The sequence below is a fragment of the Lactuca virosa genome, chromosome 7, assembly GCF_052849685.1.
Source record: "Lactuca virosa cultivar CGN04683 chromosome 7, Lactuca_virosa_CGN04683_v6, whole genome shotgun sequence".
Classification (NCBI taxonomy): Eukaryota; Viridiplantae; Streptophyta; class Magnoliopsida; order Asterales; family Asteraceae; genus Lactuca; species Lactuca virosa.
Genome location: NC_136432.1, coordinates 89284706 through 89310621, shown reverse-complemented (window position 1 = coordinate 89310621; position 25916 = coordinate 89284706). Strand labels below are relative to the sequence as shown.

Below are 25916 nucleotides of genomic sequence, written 5' to 3'. Positions count from 1 at the left end.
CCTTATTTTTAGATTCAAACTTTTAACGTGATATTAATTCAAGTAACTACAAATTTTTAACATTTGGATTATTTTGATCACGATAAACTTTATATCACGTTTCTTTTATTTGGAACAAAAAATTTAATCCACTCCTAAACTAGTTACAATTGCATCTCATGCTCCAGGTGAAACTTAAACTTTTAACTTCAAGGGATGACAATATCTAATACCGCTAAACTGAAAACCCTTTGGAGAAAAATTTCTTAGCAAGTGGCTTATATTTATTTCATGATGAATTTTTTTTTTTTAACATTTGACTGACATTTTCGATGACAAACTTTCAAAATATGTATATATTTTAGGAAAAATGACACATTAACCCTACTATATATTTCACATTTACTCATTCAGCTCCTTAAGTTATTTTCAAGCCTTTTGAGGGAACAAACTTTGAAGTGACCTGTCTTTTTAGTCACTCTAACTTATATTAGCAGGTTTCATGTGCCACTTAAGCATTTTGCATCTGAAAGTCAAAATAGTGAAAACTTAAAAGTCAAAATTATGACTATTTTGACTTTCATATAATCCTTCGTCTAAATTTTGCTATGTTTTACCCTTATTCACGTACGCTTCTTACCTTCTTCCAGGTTTTGGTTTCCTCTAAAATTGATTAGAATCTAAAGGCAAAGCTACTTAACTGTATTTCTCGATTTCAGGTACTAAGGTCCGATTTAGGTGATTAGTGTTCATCCTTTGCAACTACGTTACCAAAAACACAACCTGCCAGCGGGCCAAAGACATACCAGAGGTATGTATTCCAAATCTGTTGCTCCGCTCACTTGGGTGCTCCCTCCCACTAACAATACTTTGAATGGGTGCCTTGCTCTTGTCGATCACTCCAGTTACTCTGGAAGTGAGGAGTGACCTTTGTCAGTAACAGTAACATGTTTGGACCTATGTAACTTCACTGTGAAAATTAACTTCAGCGGTGCTCCATGAAGTAATTGTGAACCACTGTACCAGCGTCTTGATTCCATCACTCCATGTGTTGATCCCCGGTGTCTTCTTTATATAGAATTGGGTATTCTGACGATGTGCCATTGTTTCCGACATGGTTATCGGTGGAAGCTAAAGATTTCTTGAATACGTGTTTGCGAACAATTGTTGAAGAAAGATGGACAGCAAACCAACTTCTTCAACACCCATTTGTTGATTCGATTTCTGATTTCCAAAAGATTGAAATTTTTTCAAAGAATTCTCCAAGTAGCATCCTGGATCAAGGATTCTAGGACTGTTTTGAAGCGTTGGAGGTTTCACCACTGATGACCCGGTTGATAAACTTCTCCGACAAGTCTCCGGTGGTTAGGATAAGACAGTTGGTTGAAGGAACTCATTCACGTTTGCCCATTAGGGTTGAAGAAGATGAAGACCAACACTGTAACACCCCAAAAATTCAAGCCAATTTAAAACTTTTTAAAACATTTAAAACCGTTAAGTCATTACAATTTGTTTTCAAAATAGTTTAGACATCAGAGTATCCCCAGAATCAATCATGAAAATATAAGGAGGTGCACGATCACGCCTTCGCCTTCCCGCGATCATCAGAAATACCTGAAATAAAATCAACAACTGTAAGCACGAAGCTTAGTGAGTTTCCCCAAAATACCAACGCCATACAAACATAACCATATCATATAACCAATACAGAACAACATGCATAATGAGTCATCAGCCTGACTGGACCGCCTCACAGGCCTTCAATCTATCTGGACTGCTCTTCGAGCCCTCGGCACGTCTGGACCGCCACGCAGGGCCTACAGCCTATCCGAACCGCTCGTCGGGTATGTTGGCCTACAACACAAAGCAGGACCGCCTCAACCAAACCCCCAATCAAACAAACATGTGCGCATAAATATCATACGCTAGCTTATTTCATATAACAATCAAACCGATCTAACAGATCACCAATCATAGCAACATCCCAATAACCGGGATACAGACCTAACCGGTCACTAACATATCATCATCCTATAACCGGGACAATCATGTTCACATAGACCTCATATAACATTAGCATGTATATATAACAGTCAGACCGATCTAACAAATCACAAAGCATAGCAACAATCCTATAACCAGGATATCGACCTAACAGGTCACTAACATAGCATCATCCTATATACCAGGATACCGACCCAACCGGGTCACTAAAGCATAGCATATCACCATCCTAACTATCATGATATAAATCAGTAATCATAACATGCAATAATCCGAATACAATCCATAAAGGGCTGACCTTGGTGCCTTAGACCCTGTCGATATAGTGAGGAGAACTCACCTGGCACTGCTGAAGTTCCGCCGACTCAACCCCAACTGTTGGATGACAGATTCCCGAACTGTCAACACCAAAATAACACCCAATTAATAATTGGGTCCCAACACATAACCATAAATGCATCCTTGGATAATTACTACATTACCCCAAGGTTGGGTTTATTCAAGCCCAAGGCCCAATCCATAGGTCCAAAGTCAACTGGGAATCAAAGCCCAACATATGGCCCAATTTTCCAAATTGGGCCCAAGCCTATACATGGTCTTATTCTAAGGCCCAACATCATATAATCAATAAGGCCCAGACTATGGCCCTTCTATGGCCCAATTTTCCAAATTGGGCCCAAACCCCATACATGTGCCTTACCCCAAAGCCCATTAATTATTCTAGTCCATTTGCTTAATCTTGGATGGCCCATTTAATAGCCCAATCATCAAGGCCCAATAGAAAGGCCCAATAATAAAACCCAAGTGATAATAGGGTTTTCACATAAAATGACGATTATGGTTAAGTGTTTCTCACTTAACCCATTAAACACTTGATCCATTAAGGACTTAATCCATTAAGTCCATCATTCTTCTAAATAAGTCATATGGTGTGATTGGGCTTAATCACACAATTCCATTCCAATGGCTCAAAAGTGGGTCCCAATAAGTCCAAGCCCATAAATCCAATATTAGGGTTTTCTAAACCCTAATTAGGGTTTCCAACCCCATCTTAGCCCAATAGGCCCAATAGCTAGGTCCTTAAGCCCATTAGGGTTTCTTACGGTCAATTAGGGTCCATTAGACCCATTAGACACATGTTTGGGCTTTAATGTCAATTAGGGCTTCATTAGGCCCAATAGGGTTTCACTAAGCCCATTAAGGCTTCTTTGGGCCGATTAGGGTTTTAGTCCCTTGTCCAAACATCCAAACCAAATCACAGCATCAACGAGGCAGACCGCCACCCGACACGGCGGCCGGTGGCGGCAGGAGGCGGCAGCCACCACCACACGGTGGTGGTTAGGGTTTTCTTTTCCATTATCCTTTATCGATTACACCATACAACACAAAACCCAATTAACACACACAATAAGCTAAGTACACACACAACCACTAAGACACACACACACGGTGGTGTATGGTGGCAGCCACCACCTCACGGTGGTGGTGGTTGCTATCCTTGATCTTCCAGCCACACAAACCTAAGCCTACATCAACAATCAACACATACGCACTCTCTATGCTCAAAACAGCAACACAGCCACCCACCTGGTGTCGTTTTGGCGGCGGTAGCACCATAAGAAGGCGGCAGCAGCGGTGGCCACCATGGCTGGCGGCCATGGTGGTTGTCTTCCTTGACTTTCGGCATCAAAACTCGTTTACAACAACCCGTGATCAATCAGCAACCTATATCCATACTCGACGCAAGGCCACTGCTCCAATCCATCAACTAGGCAGCAGGTGGCGCTGGAATAAGTTGAGGTGGCGACCAAAAGCCGTTGCCGACAACACCAGAGATCCTGACGTCAAACCCGTAGGGGAGAACAAAGAAATGAGGTGTGGTTGGCACACCGAGAGCTTCCTGATCGTTCCTGGCCCGCGCGACAACGTCCTCCGCTTCAAACTTCAGTTTCTGCCAGCTCCTCCGGTTGCGCACAGCGTCATCGGCAGCAGAGGCGGTTGTCAGTGGCTCCGGCGGCTGGCTTCGGTGGCCTTCCGACTTCACAGGTGAGGATACGGCGGCATAAGCGAAGGGAGGCATAAGGAGGGTGGCGGCTGCTTCAACGTTTAGGGTTAGGGTAATGTAACAGGAAGAAGAAGCCATCGGGTTTACATCCCGCTTCAATCAAACCTTTGCCCATTTTTACAAGTTCGGCCCCTCCCCATTGGGATCTTTTCAAATCAGCTCCAATAATTACCATTTAGCCCCTGAGTTCATAAAATCCTTCCAACTTTGATCCAATACTTACCAAATAACCCCCATCTCTCATAATTCATTACAAATTAGGTACAATATTTACCAAACACACCCTAACCTTTGAAATTCTTTTCAAACAAATCTGAAACTACGCTTTAACCCCCGAGACTCTAAATCACGACATTTGGCTTCCCGAAACCAACACTCCACTAATTATTATTTCGATTTTGGGTTATAATAATTTAAAATGATAACGAAATTACTTTTCGGAGTTCCGGGTTTATTATTTTAATTATTCTATTAAAACGGGATGTTACAAACACTGAGTCTTTGGAATTTTTTGACTTTTCAAAGTCAATGATAAGGAAAATTGGTCAATGTCTATGTGGCAAAGGGGTAAGTGGGTTACCCCTTCATTTTGTCAAAAGTGACCAAATTGACACGACAAAAAACAGTTTGTTTCCTTAAAAGGCACATAAAAAACTTTAGAGACTGAACGAGTAAAATCGAAATACTACCGTTGCATCATTTTCCCTATGTTTTATGTAGAATTTTTAACATGTGACTACAACAGTTCAAAGTGAATATTAAAACGTGGCCCATTTCTCTGATGAAAACTTTTTAAAATATTAATGTATTGTCAAACATATTACCTTTTTTCATGATGCTAAAAATTTATTGAATGAACGTGCTGAGTGCACATGTTTTAGAAAGTTTGCCACAAAAAGTAGTTACACCTTATAACTTTATGCTATAAAAAAAGTAGGCATACTTTGTAAACTTGTTATAGTAAATTATGTTTTTAAAATAGCTTATCATGACAAATAACTTTACGAATGACATAACATGTCCGGTTAAATTATGACTTTCTACACGTTTCAGAAACTGGACTAGACTGGACTGATGACAATAGAACAAGTTAAAACTCATTAGTGTTACACTTCTTGATTGTATGACTTTGCACTTTAAGGTCATGCCGTTATATTGTCATTGTAATGTCGTTATATTGTCATTATACTGTGTTTGAGATGCATTGTAATGATTATTGATAAGACTAAGTCTGTTAAATCTGAGACTAAAATTGATCTCAATGGTACAATTTAACATTTCTTGGTTACACGTGTAACAAACATAAAGTTAGATTTATTATTTTAACAAACACTATCACATTTCTACAAGATGTAATTTATTGTATGATGGAATAAATTTAAGGTTCATATTCATAACTTAGCATACTTCTTTAAATTTTGAGCAGCATTCTTGGCATTATCAGGCACAGGCAAGTTTGTGAGAAGAGTTACTCTTGATGACGATATAAGCAATCTACTTTCTGGGTTATGAGGATCAATCTTCCATAGCCTCACCTCCCATACCTGTTCAAATTCTCATCATTTTCACATATAATTTGCTTTTTAGGCTTCACATTATCAAGAAATTGCCAAGAATTATCAAGAAATGGAAAGATCAGGGACCTGAATCGTGTTGCCGACGTGAAGAGGTGTGGCTTCAGCAAACACGAGATTGCCGATGTCGGCCCGTTTGAGGTGGTTGATGCTAAGCTGTACTCCGGCGACTCTCTTCCATCCCGACGCCATGTGTGCACCCATACTCGCGAGCGCCTCTGCTATTAACGCCGACACTCCGCCGTGTAACACCTTGAACGGCTGTTCATTTTGATTCAGATTTCAGTTTCAATTTTGGGTGAAAGCGATGCAAAATCGAAAATTGAATATCACCTGACATGACTTCTCGGTGACCTGAAGACGACCGGTGACTTTTTGTGCCGATAACTCATCGATCTCAAAGCCGATTGCATGTAGCGGCATATCCAAAGACTTCGTCTTTGGTTCTGTCGTTGGTGGGGAAGGTGAATCCATGCCGGATTTTGTCTGGACTAACGAACTGATGTTGGATTGATATGTAATCGAATCGGGGAATGAAATAGAGAAAAATTGACGAAGATTGTTGTTGACTTGTCAGAAGGATAGGGTAGGTATGGTGTGTGGATATCGTTTTACAATGGAATAGTCAAGAGAGGTTAACTCGTTACTTTCTTAATTTCTTTCCACCAATTCATGAGCAAAGAGAAATCGAAAACAAGCAGCAACACACGGCGGCGGACGGCGGTTAATGAAATTAAAGAGACGAACTAGAGACTAATTAGGGTTCCGATTCTTTGAGATTGGGATTTCATAGCAAATTAAAGAGAGTAATTACAAAAAGATATGATTCAAATGTAGAAACTAAGTTCCGGCGGTGGATCGGAGGAGCTGCTCTGAAGCTCCCGGAGAGGATGTTTATATGCCACTGTGGGGATGGTGAAAGGTGGGTGGAATCGATCAGATTAAATCTTAGCCGTTGGATTTTTGTTAGGTGGAGTTGTTTGACGAAAGTCAAGAATTTATGAATATATTTATTTAATTTGTTTAGTTAACATCATTTGCTTTTGTCTTCTCCCTAAAAAGTGTTGCTTATATGACAATTAAACATTCCTGAACTTTATTCAGGTTTTTTTATTTTTTGTCATTGGAAGGAAATTTCGGTAGCATATTTAATGGGATATTCATGGTAAATCTTTCCGTTTTTATTATGTTGTTTTTATACAACTTCTTAATTTTTTTTTCTTTATCTTGTTTGACCAGTTTCTTCATTTCCATAAAGTTAAACTTGCATCAAAATTCTTAATATTAAAAGTTTTTAGGTTTTGTCTTATGTATTTTTTCAGCTTTACATAGTGCCTTGTTTCTGGTTTCAACTTATCACTTGTCGACTATAACATAGTATCTTATTAGGGTCATTTAATATATATATATATATATATATATATATATATATATATATATATATATAGAGAGAGAGAGAGAGAGAGAGAGAGAGAGAGAGGTAAAGTTAAATTGAGAACACTAAAAAGGTTGAGAACAAGAGAATAGATTTGAACTTTCAAAATTAAGATCCAAGATTAATATAAATGACCATTTATGTAAATTTTAAAGTAATATGATGAAACTATAACTTTATAATAGGTAATACAATCACTAACCCTTAACATATTTTGATCGGCTTCTAAAATCCCCCGATTTCTCTTTTATCACATTGAAAGCCTAATCACACCTTTAAACCCAAATGGCTAAATCCATCGGTAAACAAAGAAACCCTCATTAGCCAGCTGCAACCTTAGTGTTCGTCATCATCTTTTCTACCACCATCGGAAGTTGCCAGTCAAAAGAAAGAAACGTGGATGCGACGCAAAAACGGGAAATGCAAATTGGATGATCGAATCGTCTCCATGTGAAAATAATCTAAGCCCGAAAAATAAAAATCGATCGTCTTTGTTCTTAATGGATTGAATCACCATCAAAAAAATTATTTCTCCTATTTAAGCATGTAGATGTAGATGTTTATGTTGTAATTGTCTTCATTAAGATTGTCAAATTAAAATTGATTTTTTTTTTGTAAAAGTAGAGCTTTACAACGGAACGGAGAGATGAGCCCATTAAAAAGAAATTGTTTAGAATTTGTGATCTTTACAACCAAAAAGACACAAAGCCAAACTAAGATCCTTTCAATTTTTTTTTTCAAATCGTTTGATTTTTGCAATTATGCCAAAAGTGCCAAAAAAAAATTTTCAAATCTATGTGGGATTTATCATTTACTTAGGTGTAATCATTTAATCATTTATTTGTCAGTTTTAAACTTTTAATAATTTATTTGTAAATTAATACTAATTCTAGATGATTATAATCTCTTAGTTGTAATCATTTATGAATATAATACGTAAATGTAACTTAGTTGTAACCAAATTCTACGTATAGTAATGGAAAAACTCATATATTAGTTGTTATATGTTGATAAAAAAAAATATAATCTGATGCATGTTTATCACTTAAAGGTTATTATATGTTTCTTCGTTGTGTTGGTATGGAATCGAATGTCATATTACAACTGTGCTTTATTTATTTATGATTAAAACCACATTTGATTAATTAGTTAAACACTTAATATGACCAATTATACATAATTTTTTCTTTATTTTTTGTAGATAGAACGAGTTAATATCAATGACCTAAAAGATTAGATTGAAGATTTAATGGATATGGTCTAAAAGAAACACCTACAACATATTCATTTATGATTATATTTTTTTTGAATTTTTTTTCTTATTATTGTAGCTTATTCACTTAGGATTGCATATGCATTCATATATGTTAACAAATGTGTATAATTCATTTATTATTACAAATGTAGTTGATTTTTTTTATCTCTACCTTTTGTATTATTTATTTACGATTACAACTCACTTATTCATTTACGATTAAAACTTTGTTCATGTATGAATGAAACGTATGAATAATAGAGGAATTTTAAGAAAATTGAAATGAATATTCATATAAATAACAAATTATTCAATATTTTGATATTAGATTTTTAAGCTGAAAAAAAAAACTAAAAACATTTTTTTGAAGAAAAAACACTAATCATTTTATTAATTTTCGATTTGTTGAAAAAATAGAATTTATGAATTTAATTAATAAAAAAAGAAAGAAATCAATTAAATCTTTTTAAAAAAAGAAAGAAATCAATTAAATCTTTTTTTATGTAACATTCAATAAGTATAAATTATTGCTAGATTTTAGGAAATTATTACTACACTTTAATGGTCATAATTTATTTATACAAAAAACACACACATATATATATATATATATATATATATATATATATATATATATATATATATATATATATATATATATATATTCTAGGTTATAACCCGTGTACCACACGAGTGATAATTTAACCATAAACTTGCTACACTTCTTTATAAGTCTAAATCATCAATTTATAAAGAATTATTTACATATTTTGCTTTTCATTCTATTAGAAATCCACCACATCTTTGGCAAAATCTACCACATCAACAAAATTCATATTAAAAATACACCAAAAGCCACCTAAACACTCATTAATAGCTTGTTATTTTCAAATATACACTAAAAGAATTATTTTTTGTCCAGTTGGATACAACTAAAATGAGAAATAGGTACAAAACTTATATTAAAAACTTAAGTCATTTACATCAAGTCAACAAAGGAAAAGAAAGATAGCTCGTTGCTAGGGAAAAAAGATACTTCAAGTCATTTCGTTGTTATTTTAATGTAGTTTTTAATTTAAATACAAAAAGAAAACATAAAATATACATGAATATTACTTGTGATGGATGTGGAAATATATATTAGTAACATGTGATTCTAAGAGGCATAAAGTTTAAAACTGTTGGGATTTCTACGCATCAAATACACTCTAAAACTAGGTAGCGGAAAAATCGAAACAACGATATACCTAAGTGTACATGCAACTTATTGATCTATGGCTTCATGCTAATTACATCAACCCTAGAAAACTAAAACATAAGTAAGAAAACATACCTCTTATGTAGCCCTTGATCTTCATGCTTGAGATCTTGAACCTCCATGAAGTTGCTTGGATGAAAGGATCCAAACCAGAATCCCTCTAATGGTATCACACCCAATGACACCAAAGAGTGGAATAAAAATAACTAGGAGAAGGGTCAATTTCACAAACCCAAAGGGGTTAGAAATCATCCCTAAGAGGGGGAGGAAGAAGGGATGGCGAAACTTCAAGCCAAGGTGCAAGGAGGAATGAAATCCCTAAGGCCCTATTTATAGCCTTGGATGCCTCCTAGGGTTTAGTACTCCTTCTCATGTGGGATGGAGGCCTAACCACGAAATTTCACTCCTTTCCCATGTGGGATGGAGTGATTTTCATCCAACCCTAATTCCATAAGTTTCTGGAACATTCCTGATTAACCAACTATCGATTAATGAACATTCAACCCTTTAATTAATTAAACTGTTAATTAATTCCCAAAATATATTTCCAAAATATATTTCCAATTAGTTTCTAATTAATTATTAACCATAATAATTAATAAACCAATTTCTCCTTTATTTATTCTACTCAATTTGGGTCTTGAGGGCAACCCAAAAGGACCCTGCTATTATTAGAAATATTAGCAATAGTTAATGACCTTGGACACTATTCCAACAAAAACATTACATGATTCTTTCAAACATTCAATACGTTTTTGAAAACTAATAAAATGATAAAGTTTCGCATAGAAGTTAAAAATCTAAGAGGTCTAAATTTTATGTATAACTAACAGACATAAATGAAAATCAATAAGTAGTAAGCACCATCGAAATCAATAGTCCTAGTGATTGAAACAAATTTTAAGATTTTGTTTATGTGTAATTTAATCTCAATACTGATGCTGCTGGAATTATTCTAAAGAAAATGTGATAGGTAGATTCTTGTGTGGAAATTAAAATATAATCTCATTTTTGGAACTGATTTGGACGATTTTGCCCTTGATAATGCAACCCATGTTCATCAATGTTGATTTGGGGTTTTTTTTTATGAAAGACATGACTTGGAGTGGAAATTGAATTTGAATTTTCAGTTTTAGCATTGACTTGGTCGATTTTTCCCTTGCCCTGTATATCAATGGGCAAAAATGAATCAACTGTCCTAAATGCCTATCAGGTAGCGTTTCGCACACCCACTTTCCGATTACAGCTCCTCTTACCGTCAAAACCTACATCAAATTGTTTATAATCCATAAAAATTACAGCAAAGTCGAATAAAACATGAGCAAATGAGTGGTTTACTTTAAGTATCTAGGTATTACACCACAATTTTTGAGCTTTCAGGGAAAATTCAACATATAAACATGTTTTAACCAACCAAACACACTAAATAATCCGACCTGATGTAAACTGGGACAAAAATACGATGTTATAATTAACACAAATCAGACATTTTCGAAATAATAGTCATAAAAAGGGACATCTGCAAAAGCTGTTGTAAAGGAGGGACATATAAGCAAGATGTTGTAAGATTTACATGAAGTTATTATTCACTGTTGACCTCATCTGATGGGGTATTTAAATCATTCTTTTTCTCTTTTTGGACAATCACCACTCGTTCATCATACTTCATGATACTTTTTTCCTACTCAGAGGATGTAAGGGAAGTTATAACAAACAAAATTTGAAAGCACGTTTCTATTTTTTGAATTTAGCCCAAATTTAAAAGGGTTAAATCCAAGAAATAGCAGAAAATACCTTGAGTGATTTTGATATCTTATCAAGGTGTTTGATATCTAATTATACATAACCACTGAAAGAGTATCAACCTACTTCAAAAACTTAACAAAATCAAGATGTTTCCCTATTACAGGATAACAATCCAATACAAGAGAATTTAATAATCTTCATCAACAATTAGATGAACTAATCATTTTTAATCAGATGCACATCCAAGTACATGGTCTGTATAACACATTTCTATAATCAGGGTACCCATGAATCAACTATAAATGTTTAAAGATATTTGAGGCCCATTTTATTATCCCTTAAAACAAATAACTGAGACACCTACAAATAATTTAATCATTGTATGTATATAATTTTTAGGCTATGGAATAGAGTAAAAAAATTAAAATGCAACTCACCTTGGCATTTAATCGAGCACATGGTAGGCATAATATTCAAGACAGTCACTTGAATTGCTTCAACTTTTATTTGATTTTTACTAATGGTTGTTGAATTGGTACAAGCTTTTCATTCTCCAAATTCATGTTCTTTAGCACAAACATGGGAGGGAGAATTCATGTGGCTCTGGCTACCTCTGTGAAACATTGACTAACAATCTCTTCATGTCGTGTTCCATCTTCATTTACATAACATAAGGTAAGAATAATATTGTTTCGATGAAGACTTGGAGAGTGTTATTTGGTATCAATTGCATTATAAAACAAATAATTACTTACAGTGAATCCCAAACAAAAACAAAAATATTTTTTTTTTGTAAATTAAAGAAGAAGATACAGGAAACATACCAATTGAAGATGCTTTTTTTTGTGATTCAAATTATGACCTCCACGATTATGAACATATAAAGACTGAAATGAAGAAATCTGAAAGTGAGATACATGCATGATTCGTGATTTAAGCCCTGATTTTATGGGATTTAGATGGAGTTCTTGACATAGTAAAATTAAAAATAGAATGAATCAGATCAACATTCACACATAATCCGACCAAAATCGGCAAGTAGAATGAATCGGATCAATATTCATCTGAAATCGTAGTCCAAGATTAGAAAAATATGGGAGGATAGTCGATTTTACCTTGGTTCGTCGACATCAGTTCCTTTCTCGTTCTCTAATCAACAAGGATTGCAAAGAGTGTTGAATGACTTTTAGGGTTTTCAGAGAGAGAAATAAAAGGTATATTGATTCGATTTTCATCCTGATTTATTGGGATTGTGATGAAGATATTGCTGAATTTATGGGATTGAAAATGGAGAAGCAAAATGACGACACGTGGTGTAATATTGTGTAATATTGATTTAAGAGTTTGACACATGGAACAATGATATTTAACACTATTTAGTTACTAGAAAGGGATATATATATATATACACACACACACACACACCTTAATTTGCATATTTGGTTAAATGCTGAAAATTAAGTCATACAAGTCTTTAATGCAATATCTATAATTACTTTATAAATTAAACAAAATACTAAATCTTATTCGGTTAAACAATTGAAAAAGTCATGCGACGTCTTTGCATTAGTATTCCTCAATTGCAGTCAAATGAATCGGTCAACACCAACTACACTTTGTATAACATCTCCACCTCTTCGACCAGGCGCCACCACCATTCATCACCCTCTCCAAGAGCAACCCTAATCAAATTCTACATTAGTCGCCCTAAAAACCTTATCATTTCCACCACCACCATGGCATTGCCTACAACGAACAACTCCCACCACAAATCAAGAATCATCGCTACCTCCATCTCCTTCCGCACTACCATTTACAACCACTACTACCGTTATCACATCCTACCAACATCGTCTCTATTTATGAAATATCTTGACCACAGACGCCTCCTACCCACAATAGTCATCGTCACATATTCCTTCTTCCCTAGACATAACTACCATCATCCTTGAATAACCACACACCTCCTATTCCCCAGCCACATATGTCGACTCCAATGTTACCAGTTGCAAAATCGAATCCCAGCCACCATACCAGAAACCCTAACGCCACTGTCGAATATCTACCCCTTTTCTTCTATGTCTCTATCTAAAAATTTATGAATCATGTCACCACCAAACCATCGATGCACCCATCTCTCTCTCTTTCTCTGTGTGTGTGTATGTATGTGTGTGTGTCTGTGTGGGTGTGTGTGTATGTGTGTGTGTGTGCATATATAATTCTGGAAATGGGTTTTTTTGTCTCTCAAAGGAGATGAAGGTTACTCTTTCAGATCTATTAAAAGTTAAATGGAAATAGAGATTGACATATGAAGACAAACTAGTCGTGAATGATTTTGAGCTTGATCTTATAAAGCTGAAGCCTTCAACATATCAAGGTTAGCATCTCTTTGGGTTTTTTATTGCTCAATTTCTATGCCTGACTTTGGTTTTTTAGGTTTTGGTATGAGGTTGTTCATCGTTTATATTTGGTTTTTGATCCGATAACATTTTTTTCTCATTATAAATTTTTTTTTCTTCTTTATGCATTTTATTAACCCTAATGTTTAATATTTCATCTTATGAGGATGAATTGAAATGAAACCAGGAGAACACAAAGTTAAAATCAAAAGAAACCAACATAAAATTTAATTCTAAACTCCTTTTGAGCCAAACATTCTATTTTTGTTGCTATTACCCTATTTAATCTAGTTTATATTCTTCATTTTTTTTATTACTTGCAATGTTCCATTCAACTTTAATAGCTCCTATCATTTATTAATATAGTTTATTTTCTTACAATATTGGGTTTCTAAACAAAGTAATGTGGCTCTTCATTTTTTTCTTACTGATTGAAAAGGGTATTAGTTTTTTAGGTTTGTTTTTATGGGCTCGATGCCCTTAATTTATTGTATTTGAAGCCCTAATTTGGTTTTATATATTGTTATTATGAAGAGAACTTCAATTTATTTCACTATTGCTTAGTTATTGATGATATCTTTCTGTATTGTAGATGCAAAGATGTCAACAAATTGATAAGTCTCGCCCTTAATTGCATAATAGATATGAGATGCATCATCATGTCATTGATTTCACTACTATTTTAGGTTAATCACATAGATTTCAGTCTATCATGCTAAAACGGGCTATCAATAACATCTAAATCTCATTATATAGGTAGTAATGGCCAAATAGGCAAACCTGAATTAAGTTACCTGATCGAACAAAGTCCACTGGAATGGGATATCTGTACATGGTAACTGTAACGCATGGTTCCTGGTATGCATTTAACTTATTTATTTATTCATTTTAATAGAAGGACTCGACGATTTGGTGGCCCTAACTCGTCGAGTAGAAAACAGATTATGCGCGGGGTTTAAGCTGTCTACTCGACTAGTCGAGAGCCCTCGACTCGGCGAGTAGATCGGCCAGAAACCCTAATTTCGGGGTTTTGCACCCTATTTAAGCATCTTAATCCCCACCCCTTGGCCTCATTTACATCCTCCTTATCCTAAACCCTAATCCACGAAACCCTAGAACATCTTGTGAGTGTGTGAGCCATTTGTAAGCAATCTTTTGTGTTCTTGAAGCTTGGAGAAGAAGAAAGAGTTAGAAGGCTTAACAGGAAGTGAGTAGATCCAGAAACTACACTTCTTTGGCTACATTTTCTTTAATCAAGTTTCTATCTTGACCTCTAGTTCATTAGATCTCTTCTTTTCCCTTTTATGAAGATTTTTACCCAAGAATGATAACTTTTGAAGAATGGACGACCAAAGTGGATAATCTTCCAGATCTAGGACTTAGATGGGCTGTTATCACATAAAGGTGCAAACTTTATTCCATTGGAGTCCCCATGCAAGATATAGAGTGTTATATCGGCATTTTTAGCTCCAAAAGGCCATGCATGTGGAGAAAGGTTAGAACTTTACGTGTCCAAGTAGTGTTAGGAGAGTAGATCTGAAGTTGTAAGACTTAGTTGGTGAATGGATGGCTTAAGGACCAAGGTCTAGGTCCCAAGGAATTAGGGTTTGAGCTAAACCCTTTAAGAAGGGTATTAAGGGGTAAAGTCAGAAACTTTACCCTTAAAAGGACATTTTCAGGGTTATTGTGAAGTATGAAGCTTGGATCTGAAGTGTAGGGGCTTAGTCCATTAAGATAGCCCAAACATACAGGGGAACTCGACGAGTCCAGTAAGGGACTCGACGAGTTGAGGTCGGGTTGTCCCGATTTATGACAGGAAGAACTCGATGAGTCTAGGAAGGGACTCGACAAGTTGACTCGGTTGACCACGAGTCTAAGTAGTACATGAACTCACCGAGTTGGGAGATAACTCGACGAGTTGGGGTTGACTGGGATTTTACCTTGACTTTGACTTTGACCAAAATGTTGACTTTGACCAGGGGTAAAATGGTAATTTTACCCTAAGAAGGATTATCAGATTCTGATTAAGTGTTATTGTGAAATTGATAGTCGTGGAGTCGTTGGAGCAGCCGTCAGGGATTCCTCACATGAGATTTCACAGCTAGCATTCGAGGTGAGTTTCCTCCAGTAGGAACGGGTCTAAGGCACCAAGGTCGGCCCGTTTAGTTAGTAGTAGTTCCGAACTATGGTCTGATGTCGGGCGGGGCCCGATGTAGGTTTATATGCTTTCCAGATTTCGATCCGATGTCGGGGCGGTCCCGAGGAATGCTTGTATGGTTGATGTCTTTGTGATTCTTGCATGTGTTTGTATTGAATGTTTCCGGACTTCGGTTCGATGTCGGGGCGGTCTCGAAGAATGTTAGTATGTTACCGGATTACGATCCGATGTCGGGCGGGGCCTAAGGAACGTTTAAGTGTTAATGTTATGTGCTTTGATTTACATATATTGTTGTTATGCTCTTAGGTATTCCGAGATATGCTCGATGACGGGCGGGGCCCGATACCGGGAAAGCCGATGCCAAGCTTGACTTGATGTAGCAGGGGCGGGGCCCAAGATATGCTTATATGTTATGTGTATGGTATGTGGTAGTTGGGGAGACTCACTAAGCTTCTTGCTTAGAGTTTCCAGTTTTGGTTTCAGGTACTTCCAGTAGCAAGGGGAAGGGCTCGGGATGATCGCATGGCACACACCACAGTTTTTGCCTGGGATGTTTTGTTGGGTTTTGAGCATTCTAACACTCCTATGGTGTACATGCAACTCTAAATACCTTGGATCTATGTTTTCTCTATTATACATGCAAATATCAATTTTCCAAGGTATTATCCTAACTAGCATATTATGAAGTACAAGTAATATAAAATCTAGTAGAATGACATACCTTTTTGTTGGTGCTTGATTCCATGGAGCTCAAGAGCCTAGTGCCCCAAGTGTGACACCTCAAATGGTTCACACAACACCATGAACATTTGGAATAACCATGAGAGAGGATATACATGTAAGAACTCGGCGTGCCCTCTTTTGTCTATGCACTAGTGCCGATTTCACCAACCAATGGGGTCCTTATATAGTATGGCTATTAGGGTTACACCATGTAACCCATGACTTAACCCATTCCTTATGCTCCATGGGTTTTAACCTCCATGGAGTATCCATGGGTCACCACATGGGTTAAACCCAACACAAGGAATCATGGATCATAAGCCCACATATATAAAAGAATGAATGATTTACACAATCAATCCCCATATATTTAATTAGTCTCTTTTGATCACTAAATTAATTCCAAATTAATTCTTGATGAATGCTAATTAAATAATATGATTTCATATTAATATATTAGAACTTATAATATATTAATATGTCACAAATATCCTCTTCTCATAAAAGGTCTACCCAAATGTTCCGATGCCATGCAACCCAAATGGACCATGCCGGGTCGGGTCAAGTATATACCAATTATAATTATGGACTTAGACACTAATCCAACAGTCTCCTACTTGGATAAGTCTAATAACTATTATTGCAAGTACGCCTTCACAACCCGACCAGCAATCGTAGCTCTTAAAAGCTGCTGCCGAACTCTGAACAAATCAATGGCGCGTCCATTAGATAAGTGATCATATATTCCTCCATTCTATATATCATATGGACTGAGACATGGATTATAATCATTCTCTCTGTCCATTTGTTGTTTCCTGATTTCTGATTTATGACGACCGACTAATTGAACAAATCAAATCAGTCCAGGCTTGGCCAAGCACTTAGGGTGTCATCACTAAATCATCGAGGGGCCCACAGATATCACTTTTATCCCAAAGGTAAAAGGAATGGATAAACTTCGACTCATATGCTTGTTCTACTACTTGTTGAATCATACACAAAGGCACGTTTTATAACATCGAGTTACCAATGCGTTTTCGTGCAATCAATGTATAACCAACTCATAGTCAACAACTCATATCTCTAGGTTTGAAAAATACAAGATATTATCGTCTCATGATTCACTCGTGATAAAATCCATGAAGTGATTCAAATGAGCGTGGGTTGAATCCAATACTCGAATCTCATTCCAGGAGCACTCATGAATCACTGCAGCTATGGCTAGCCACCTAGACAGACTACAGACCCATTCATGACAGTCTTGCCTCAATACCTACTTCCAAAGTATGATCGACTGTGGATGGTTTGAATAACTTAGTTATTCGGGAAGTCAAAACATGCAAAAGTGAAACACAAGAATAATACTAATCTTATACGGCCCCAACACTTTGACTGTAAATAAAAACACCTTTTATCTAAGCATCATATTGATTAATCATTATTTATGTTTCGATTAATCAGCTTAATACTTGAATTAAAAACAACAGCCATGCCATGCTCCAAGCATGCATACTATGTTTGTCTAAACAATAGATACGCCATACTCCAAGTATGCACACTATGTTTGTCTATGATCCTTACTTTGTGAAACAGATCGATTGACAATATTTCAATGATGCTCATTTTCACAATCCCAATCCTTATTATAAATGTAAGAATACCAAACTCTTGCCATTTACTGTAATCTGTTAGATTCTAAACTTATATGCAATGATCCTCTTGTAATGACTATGCCCATGTCACAAAGACTTGGCAACAAACATTACAAAGTATTCCAATGGAGAGAAATTGCATGGACACGAAGTCTCACATTCAAAGTACATTCCTTTGAACATCTTTCTTTGCATTAAGTTTTCTAACCTTAAACAGATTCAAAGAATAATTTCCAGTTATGGAAACATTTCCATATTCCCATTTTGACTATCACTTCTGAACAAGAGTTGCCTCTTTTCAGAATATGTCAATATGGTCCTAACTATATACTTCCAATTGTCCATGAGCAAGCAATCTTTGGTAAACCTCAGATTGTCCTCTACAATTGCTTAATCATTTTAGTCATATCCAGTTCTACTCCTTTTTCCCTCTTAATGCCCTAGACATTTGGAAAATTTTAGAATGGATAAAAATTATAGCACATGTAATTGATCCTCTACCCGAAGCATATGGGACACGATTCATGCTATAAAATTTTTATTTGCCATGTTCTCACAATTCGAACTATGAAGAGGTATGCCGTAATCATAATCGAATTTTCAGAATGCAACATATATAGAATTTCCTTATGCTGAACCATTCCAACATAACATTCATATATATCGTTGACTAAAGTTGATTAAAATCTCAATCTAAGCTTGTAGAATTAGAATGAAGTATAAAATCCTCTCCCTTAGTTATAGCAAAACAACTTTTCAAAGCGAATTGAAAGTTTTGTTTCTATAATTAACATTGCTAACTTGCAACACTAACCATAATAATCATGCTCCCACTAGCACAATGATTATTATCTTACTAGCAGAACACTTATGCTCCCACTAGCTTTGACATGTACCCAGAAATCAACTGGACTTCTAGAAATCAATACTTTATTGACTTTCTTACCAAAGTTCAGATTTCTGATACTAGATTGCTTTGAGAAGACTTTATCAAAATCATACACCTTTCCTTAGATAGCTCACATGTGTGTCTAGACAATTATGAAAAGGGATGCCGTAATCATAATGTTTAGACATTTTGTCATTCTCACAAGTCCATGTTAGTATGCCGGTTAACCATACACGCTCCACTAACGACTTTGAGAATGCAAATGTCACAATTGCTATCTACTTAAAATCTACTTAGTGAAAGGGTTTCATCACCATCATTTTCATGAATCAGAGAGAAACCTTATGACACTTAGATTTTTTATGGTGTATGTGTTCCTATCCATGTGAATTTGTCATAACCACAATAACAAGACAAGGTTAGTGACAAATCCAAACTCATATGGATTGAACTTATTCAATCTTAATTTTGTGCCACTTGGTAGCATAAGGGCCTACCATTGCTTCCAGGTTGTTATGCAAACAATTGAGAACTCATAGAACTCACAAGCATAGTCAACCTTTAACTGGAATGGCACAGAAACAAGAATATGTCAACACAATAGGTTTACAAACCTCAAGTTGTGTGCTAGTGATTAAACAATAGGTTTCATTCTTGATTAGTTCTTGAAACTATCTCAAGATCTTTTAAGACTCCCACTGTCCTCTTGACATATAAGATTCTCTTTGTCAAGAACCATTCCTTGACAAAACAGATATTCAAGAGTTAGTGCGGATTCTTATCAAGATACACACTTCAAACAATTGGTCTTAGTTGGTCTTTGTTTTATCCAAAACATCACAACTTACCAATTTCAAATGTACAAGAGTAAGAAACATCTTATTCTACATTTGACAAGTGTTATAAACTTTCTAAAGATTATGTCACTCTAGTAAAAATCTTGGAGTATGACTCTAAGACTTGTTTTTGGAACGAAGTATGATTTATCTTTTGATTTAACCATTTCAACAATTCATGATTCCTCTCCTTAGTCAAACAAATGCAATAAGGTGTCCTTAGAGAATCAATTGTGATATGGTTTTGTAATCACTAAGATAATCATAAAACAAGATACTCAAGTACTCTCCCATCTTTTTAGATTGGAGAAACTTTTATCTTTCTGCCTTATTTGATTCCTCTCATCCGTTCTGCCATACATTGAAACTTTTCCAATGTTTCAGAATCACACTTAAACTTCTAAGCATAACCATATTTACTAAACTGTAGTAAATCATGACGAATAATCTTATTAACCTTTGTGGTGGACCTGACCAGCGTACAACCTAGTGTACCCAATCCTTCAGTCCTTCACTTGACTCACACATACATGTGAACAAGGACTTAGTCTTAATTTCCCAAAGATGAAAATTCTCATTCATCACACAATACAGCTTGCATGATTCCAAGTTTCTATCCAACTGAAACTTGGGTGATGAGAATCTTTCTTTATTTGGTAAATTATGACATTACCACAAATGAAAGAATCAAATCCATTTTCCAATATTGCTATCAATGGAAACATATAAACAACAATTTTTCACAAATGCCATTGTAAGGATACTTAAAATAAATAAATCAAAATTTTTATTTTATTTTTAAACTTGCGGAAAAATATTATCCTTACAATGCAAATACATATGAAATCTATGTTGATATCTATTCGTAAGCAATCTATTATAACTCTTAAGCAGTTGCTCAAAATTCTGATCATCGAACCATGCGATCGAAATCCATTTTCGTGATCTGAATTAGCATACTCTTTCTTCAAGCTTCCTTTGATTCTCTAAAACATCAAAAGGTAATTACATTACATCATGTATTAAGAATCTCCAAAAAGGAACTTAATGGAATTAGATAATGGTCTTTCACCTGAAGCAAAGTCAAACTTTTTGACTTTTACCATCCTTATGAACTTTCAGGTATATTTGGCAGCTTCGCAACCAATGTCCCTTCTTTTGGCAAAAGAAACATACAGACTCTTTGGAAATGGTACACGAGACTATCTCAGACTTAGCCTTTCTCTTTACCATTAGGTCAAATGACTTGACCATGGCCGATTCCTTTCCATTGGGAAGAGAAATCTTTTCTGGACTTCTAATGTTACCATTGTCAATGTCCATGGAAGTTTGGGAAGTAGATCTTCCAATTAAATTTGCTTTACCAATGCTCTAAATCATTGCTGATTTAGCAGCATCAAGCAAATAGGTAAGATCATTAAGGGTCATGTGATGATCTGTCATCAGGGAGTGACTGAAGAATCAAGTCAACAGCCAGTTACCTCGAGACTTCGACACCCGACTCTCCCGGCTTGCCAATAGGGATTGAGTGACCTTGAACTTTTCAAGTCTTGAAACTTTGTGGGATAGGGAGAATTATTGGAGGAGGTGGAGGAAGTGAAGCATGATTTCCAGTCCCATTAATGCATACCAAAGGGATTAATCTTTCACCTTGATTGCCATGTGGGATATCATCTTCATTAGGAAAGCTTTTTCCTAAAGATTTGGGAAGACCATAGTTGTCTTAACTAGACATCTATAAAGGGAGAAATTCAAGTTTAGTTGATTTAAAGTCCTTAATATAACACCCAATATGAAATATTAAGGCTAGGACCCAACAACCTACTTATAACTGGAAGAGGGATGCCGTAATCCAAGCTATAAAATAGTTGAAGGTAGGTAAATGACGATTTACCAATTTCCACCATGAAAACGAAATATAATTAAGTTTTAATTGGATTTGAAACTCCTAGATCCTTTTTGAGATACATTGAACTTTCAATGGCATGTTTGAATCTCGATTGTGCCCTCTCAAGTTTGTGACTGGGATGCCGAGGATCACAAACAAGGTGTGAATAACCATGCAAATTAACTTGGTACCCTTAACTTTATCACCTAATTGATGTGCCGGTTAACTACACGCGCTCCACCAATATATGATAAAATTAAGTTACCCTTTGCCACACATTGTCAGTCCCAAGTTAGTGTGCCTGTTAACCACACACGCTCCACTAACGACTTAACAAAGGTGCAAAGTGAAATTTCATGGGTTAGCACCATTTCACATTTTCCTAAGTAACTAAGATTGAGAATTTATAAGTGTTTACTTACTTAGTATTTATCATTATACTTTTAATGAAGGGAGAATTATAGTCCTTTCCTACTCGTTCGGCTACCGACCCTCCACCAGTCAAGGAAGCGGTGGGTGAGAGTGGAGACCCATTAAACTGCCATTTTATAGGCAGTAACCTTATACCCCCCTTAGAGACCGGCTTCGTGAATGAGGCCTACTAATGGTAAGATTGACTTTATCTTATACATATTTATATAATATAATAATAGTATAAGGGTAGAATTTTAAACTTTTAAAATTCTAAGGTTCAATTTGGAATTAAAGTATACATGAGGGGGTAAATTTACAAATTCCAAAACTTGAGGGCAAGTTTTGAAACTATTCAAGACTTTTCATTTCATAACTTATGAGTTTAATGTACATTAAAATGAAAAAACTCTTCATTTCATGTAACTCCTTATTCTTTAATAACACTTTTAAAGCAGTGACTCTTAAACATCCATAACTTGAGGACAAGTTATGGAGTCATAAAACAATTTAATGAATAAGACTCTTCATTTTGTGTAACCTTTGGCAATAATTATGAGTTTTAAGATTCATAAATATGACTTTTCATATAACTTGAGGACAAGTTACAAAAACACATTTTATGAACTTCTTTTAGATTAATATGGATTGAAAACAACTTAACACAAAATTTTTCATTAATCTAAATTAACTCATAAAACAAGGTAACACAATTTTTTTTGATAATCCATACAATTTAATTGAGATCAAGAATTATACTAACAACAATTTGCACATAATTCCTATGATCTACCAAAACTCACAAGCATGAACATTCATAATCAACAATTTTCAAGAAACATATAAACATATATAAAACTTGAAACTTTGATTATAACTTTGAAATTGGTTTAGCATAATCATTACCACATCAAAAAATGATTTTATAAGTCCAAAACAGTTTAAGGTAATGATTCTAGACCAATTCCAGCACCAAAACTCGAAATTCTGCACTCAGACCTGCTAACTCGTCGAGTGCATGAACTGACTCGGTGAGTTGGTTGAAGATAGGCATGGACTCGTCGAGTTCCATGATGGACTCGGCGAGTCAACTGGGCAGACAGCAGGATTCCGACGTTTTTCAACAATTTGCATCAAGTATAAAGAAAACAAGCCAAGGCTCTGATACCGCTGTTGGGTTTTGAGCATTCTAACACTCCTATGGTGTACATGCAACCCTAAATACTTTGGATCTATGTTTTCTCTATTATACATGCAAACATCAATTTTCCAAGGTATTATCCTAACTAGCATATTATGAAGTACAAGTAATATAAAATCTAGTAGAATGACATACCTCTTTGTTGGTGCTTGATTCCATGGAGCTCAAGAGCCTAGTGCCCCAAGTGTGACACCTCAAATGGTTCACACAACACCATGAACATTTGGAATAACCATGAGAGAGGATATATATGTAAGAACTCGGCTTGCCCTCTTTTGTCTATGAACTAGTGCCGATTTCACCAACCAATGGGGTCCTTATATAGTGTGGCTATTAGGGTTACACCATGTAACCCATGACATAACCCATTCCTTATGCTCCATGGGTTTTAACCTCCATGGAGTATCCATGGGTCACCACATGGGTTAAACCCAACACAAGGAATCATGGATCATAATCCCACATATATAAAAGAATGAATGATTTACACAATCAATCCCCATATATTTAATTAGTCTCTTTTGATCACTAAATTAATTCCAAATTAATTCTTGATGAATGCTAATTAAATAATATGATTTCATATTAATATATTAGAACTTATAATATATTAATATGTCACAAATATCCTCTTCTCATAAAAGGTCTACCCAAATGTTCCGATGCCATGCAACCCAAATGGACCATGCCGGGTCGGGTCAAGTATATACCAATTATAGTTATGGACTTAGACACTAATCCAACATGTTTAGACTCTGATATTTTTCTCATATGATTTTGATACAGTATTTGACATGATGTTTTGAGATACTTGATTCTTGATTTTCTTTATGATTATGGATGATTTATGGTTTTGTTATAAGTCTTAAAACAAAATTTTTGGTCTATATTTTTGGGATATTTCAAGTTGGTATCAGAGCCTTGGTTTGAGGAATTCGGGCACACTCTCGGGTGTGTCTGAACTCAAACTAAGGACATGGTATGAAAATTTTCAAAAGAAAATCAATTTTTACAAAAAGAATTTTGAAAAGAGAAAAGAACTTTTAAAAGAGAAAAAGGGTGTGGTGCATGCAATCAGCCGAGCTCAAGTAAGTACTCCCAAATTACCCATACAAGTTTATGTTATGATATGTTTATGAGAACTGCATGCTAAATTATGACTAAGGATCTAGGAAGGATGCCTTATGTGCCTATGATATCTGTATCAGCCTTGTGAGAATTGCATGCTAGTTTAGGACTAAGGATCTAGGGAGGATGCCTGATGTGCCTGTTATATGTATCTCAACTTTATGAAACGCATGCTAGTACAGATTAGTCAGTGATGGCCTGAATGTGATATGCTTGATTATGTTTACTTGATGCTCGAATGCTGCTTGCTTTGTGCTTTTAGGAGTTCTAGTTATCTCTTACTAACTAGTAAATGAATATGTTAAGTTACATATTGCGAGGATTAAATAATTTCAGAAGGTTAGGTCTAGCTCTATTATGCAGCTCTTATTTGAGTCCAACCGTTGTAGGGTAGAATCTCTCATTCAAAGAATTATCTAGTCTTAGTGATATGTAATAGTATTCACGAGCTAGTTAGGGGGAGGTAGCAGGGACTTATTATGTAGCTGATGGCGGAGAGTGGATTGGTGATTACCTTAGGGAAAGCCTAGGATGAGATTATCATGAGATAAGCAGTAGTAGTAAAAGGGACTTGGTGGAGTCAAGGCAGTTTTTGAGGAAAGTACTGATTGATGTGGAAGGTAGTATGGTCCCGTACTATTGAAAGCAGAGGATCCGTACTCGAATCAAGAGATGTTGAGATGAATCCAGGAAACTTGTAGTATGTTAGATCCTTCGAGATATGATGAGTATACTAATGTTTGTTATGGTGTATTTTTAGTATGGTGACGCTACACACTAGGCCGATTGGCACTTTAGGCACTGGTGAGCGATCAGGCTCGGGCTCTGGAACCGAGTAGATGGATGAGCAGACGAGGGAGTTTATTTCGTATGAGATCACGCGCAACATTTTAGAGCAGACTCATGTGATATTTGGTTCGGTCAAGGAGGGTATTTTGGAGCTTCTGGATGAGAAGTTGAGCGCTTTCCGCATTGAGGTGGCGGCCATGATGGGGCCGCGCACACTGACATTCCGGGAGTTCAGGGCTTGTGGAGCTCCTGACTATCATGGGGCTCGGGACCCCATTTCTAGCAGCAGATGGTTGACTGATATCACCAACGCATTCCGTATGAGCAGATGTACTGAGGGGGACAAGGTCTGAATTGCATCCTGTCTTCTGAAGGACAGGGCACGTGATTGGTGGGAGGAGGTCGGACGAGCCATTGGGGATGATACATTGCATCTCAAATCACTATGAATTTCATATTCAAAAGGACATCTACCGCCACACAACTAAAGTACATTGATATTTTCACACACACACACATGAAAATA

General features: G+C 35.9%; 1 protein-coding gene across 1 annotated transcript; it reads right to left on the bottom strand.

Annotated features, from left to right (window-relative positions):
- Positions 1 to 5342: 5342 nt before the first annotated feature.
- On the bottom strand, positions 5343 to 6521 carry LOC145126233 (1,4-dihydroxy-2-naphthoyl-CoA thioesterase 1-like). Its single transcript, XM_079061633.1, has 3 exons — positions 5956 to 6521; positions 5692 to 5883; positions 5343 to 5592 (listed from the first exon to the last, which is right to left on the bottom strand). The coding sequence occupies exons 1-3, from the start codon at positions 6094 to 6096 to the stop codon at positions 5440 to 5442; spliced, it is 486 nt and encodes a 161-aa protein (XP_078917759.1). The 5' UTR covers positions 6097 to 6521; the 3' UTR covers positions 5343 to 5439.
- Positions 6522 to 25916: the final 19395 nt, after the last annotated feature.

Bases quoted from the DNA above. Each gene is read 5' to 3' on its own strand.
- LOC145126233 (XM_079061633.1), bottom strand. From the start codon at position 6,096: ATGGATTCACCTTCCCCACCAACGACAGAACCAAAGACGAAGTCTTTG. The intron at 5,884-5,955 runs GTGATATTCAAT...CAAAATGAACAG, and splicing joins TCACCGAGAAGTCATGTCAG to CCGTTCAAGGTGTTACACGG. The intron at 5,593-5,691 runs GTCCCTGATCTT...GAATTTGAACAG, and splicing joins ACGTCGGCAACACGATTCAG to GTATGGGAGGTGAGGCTATG.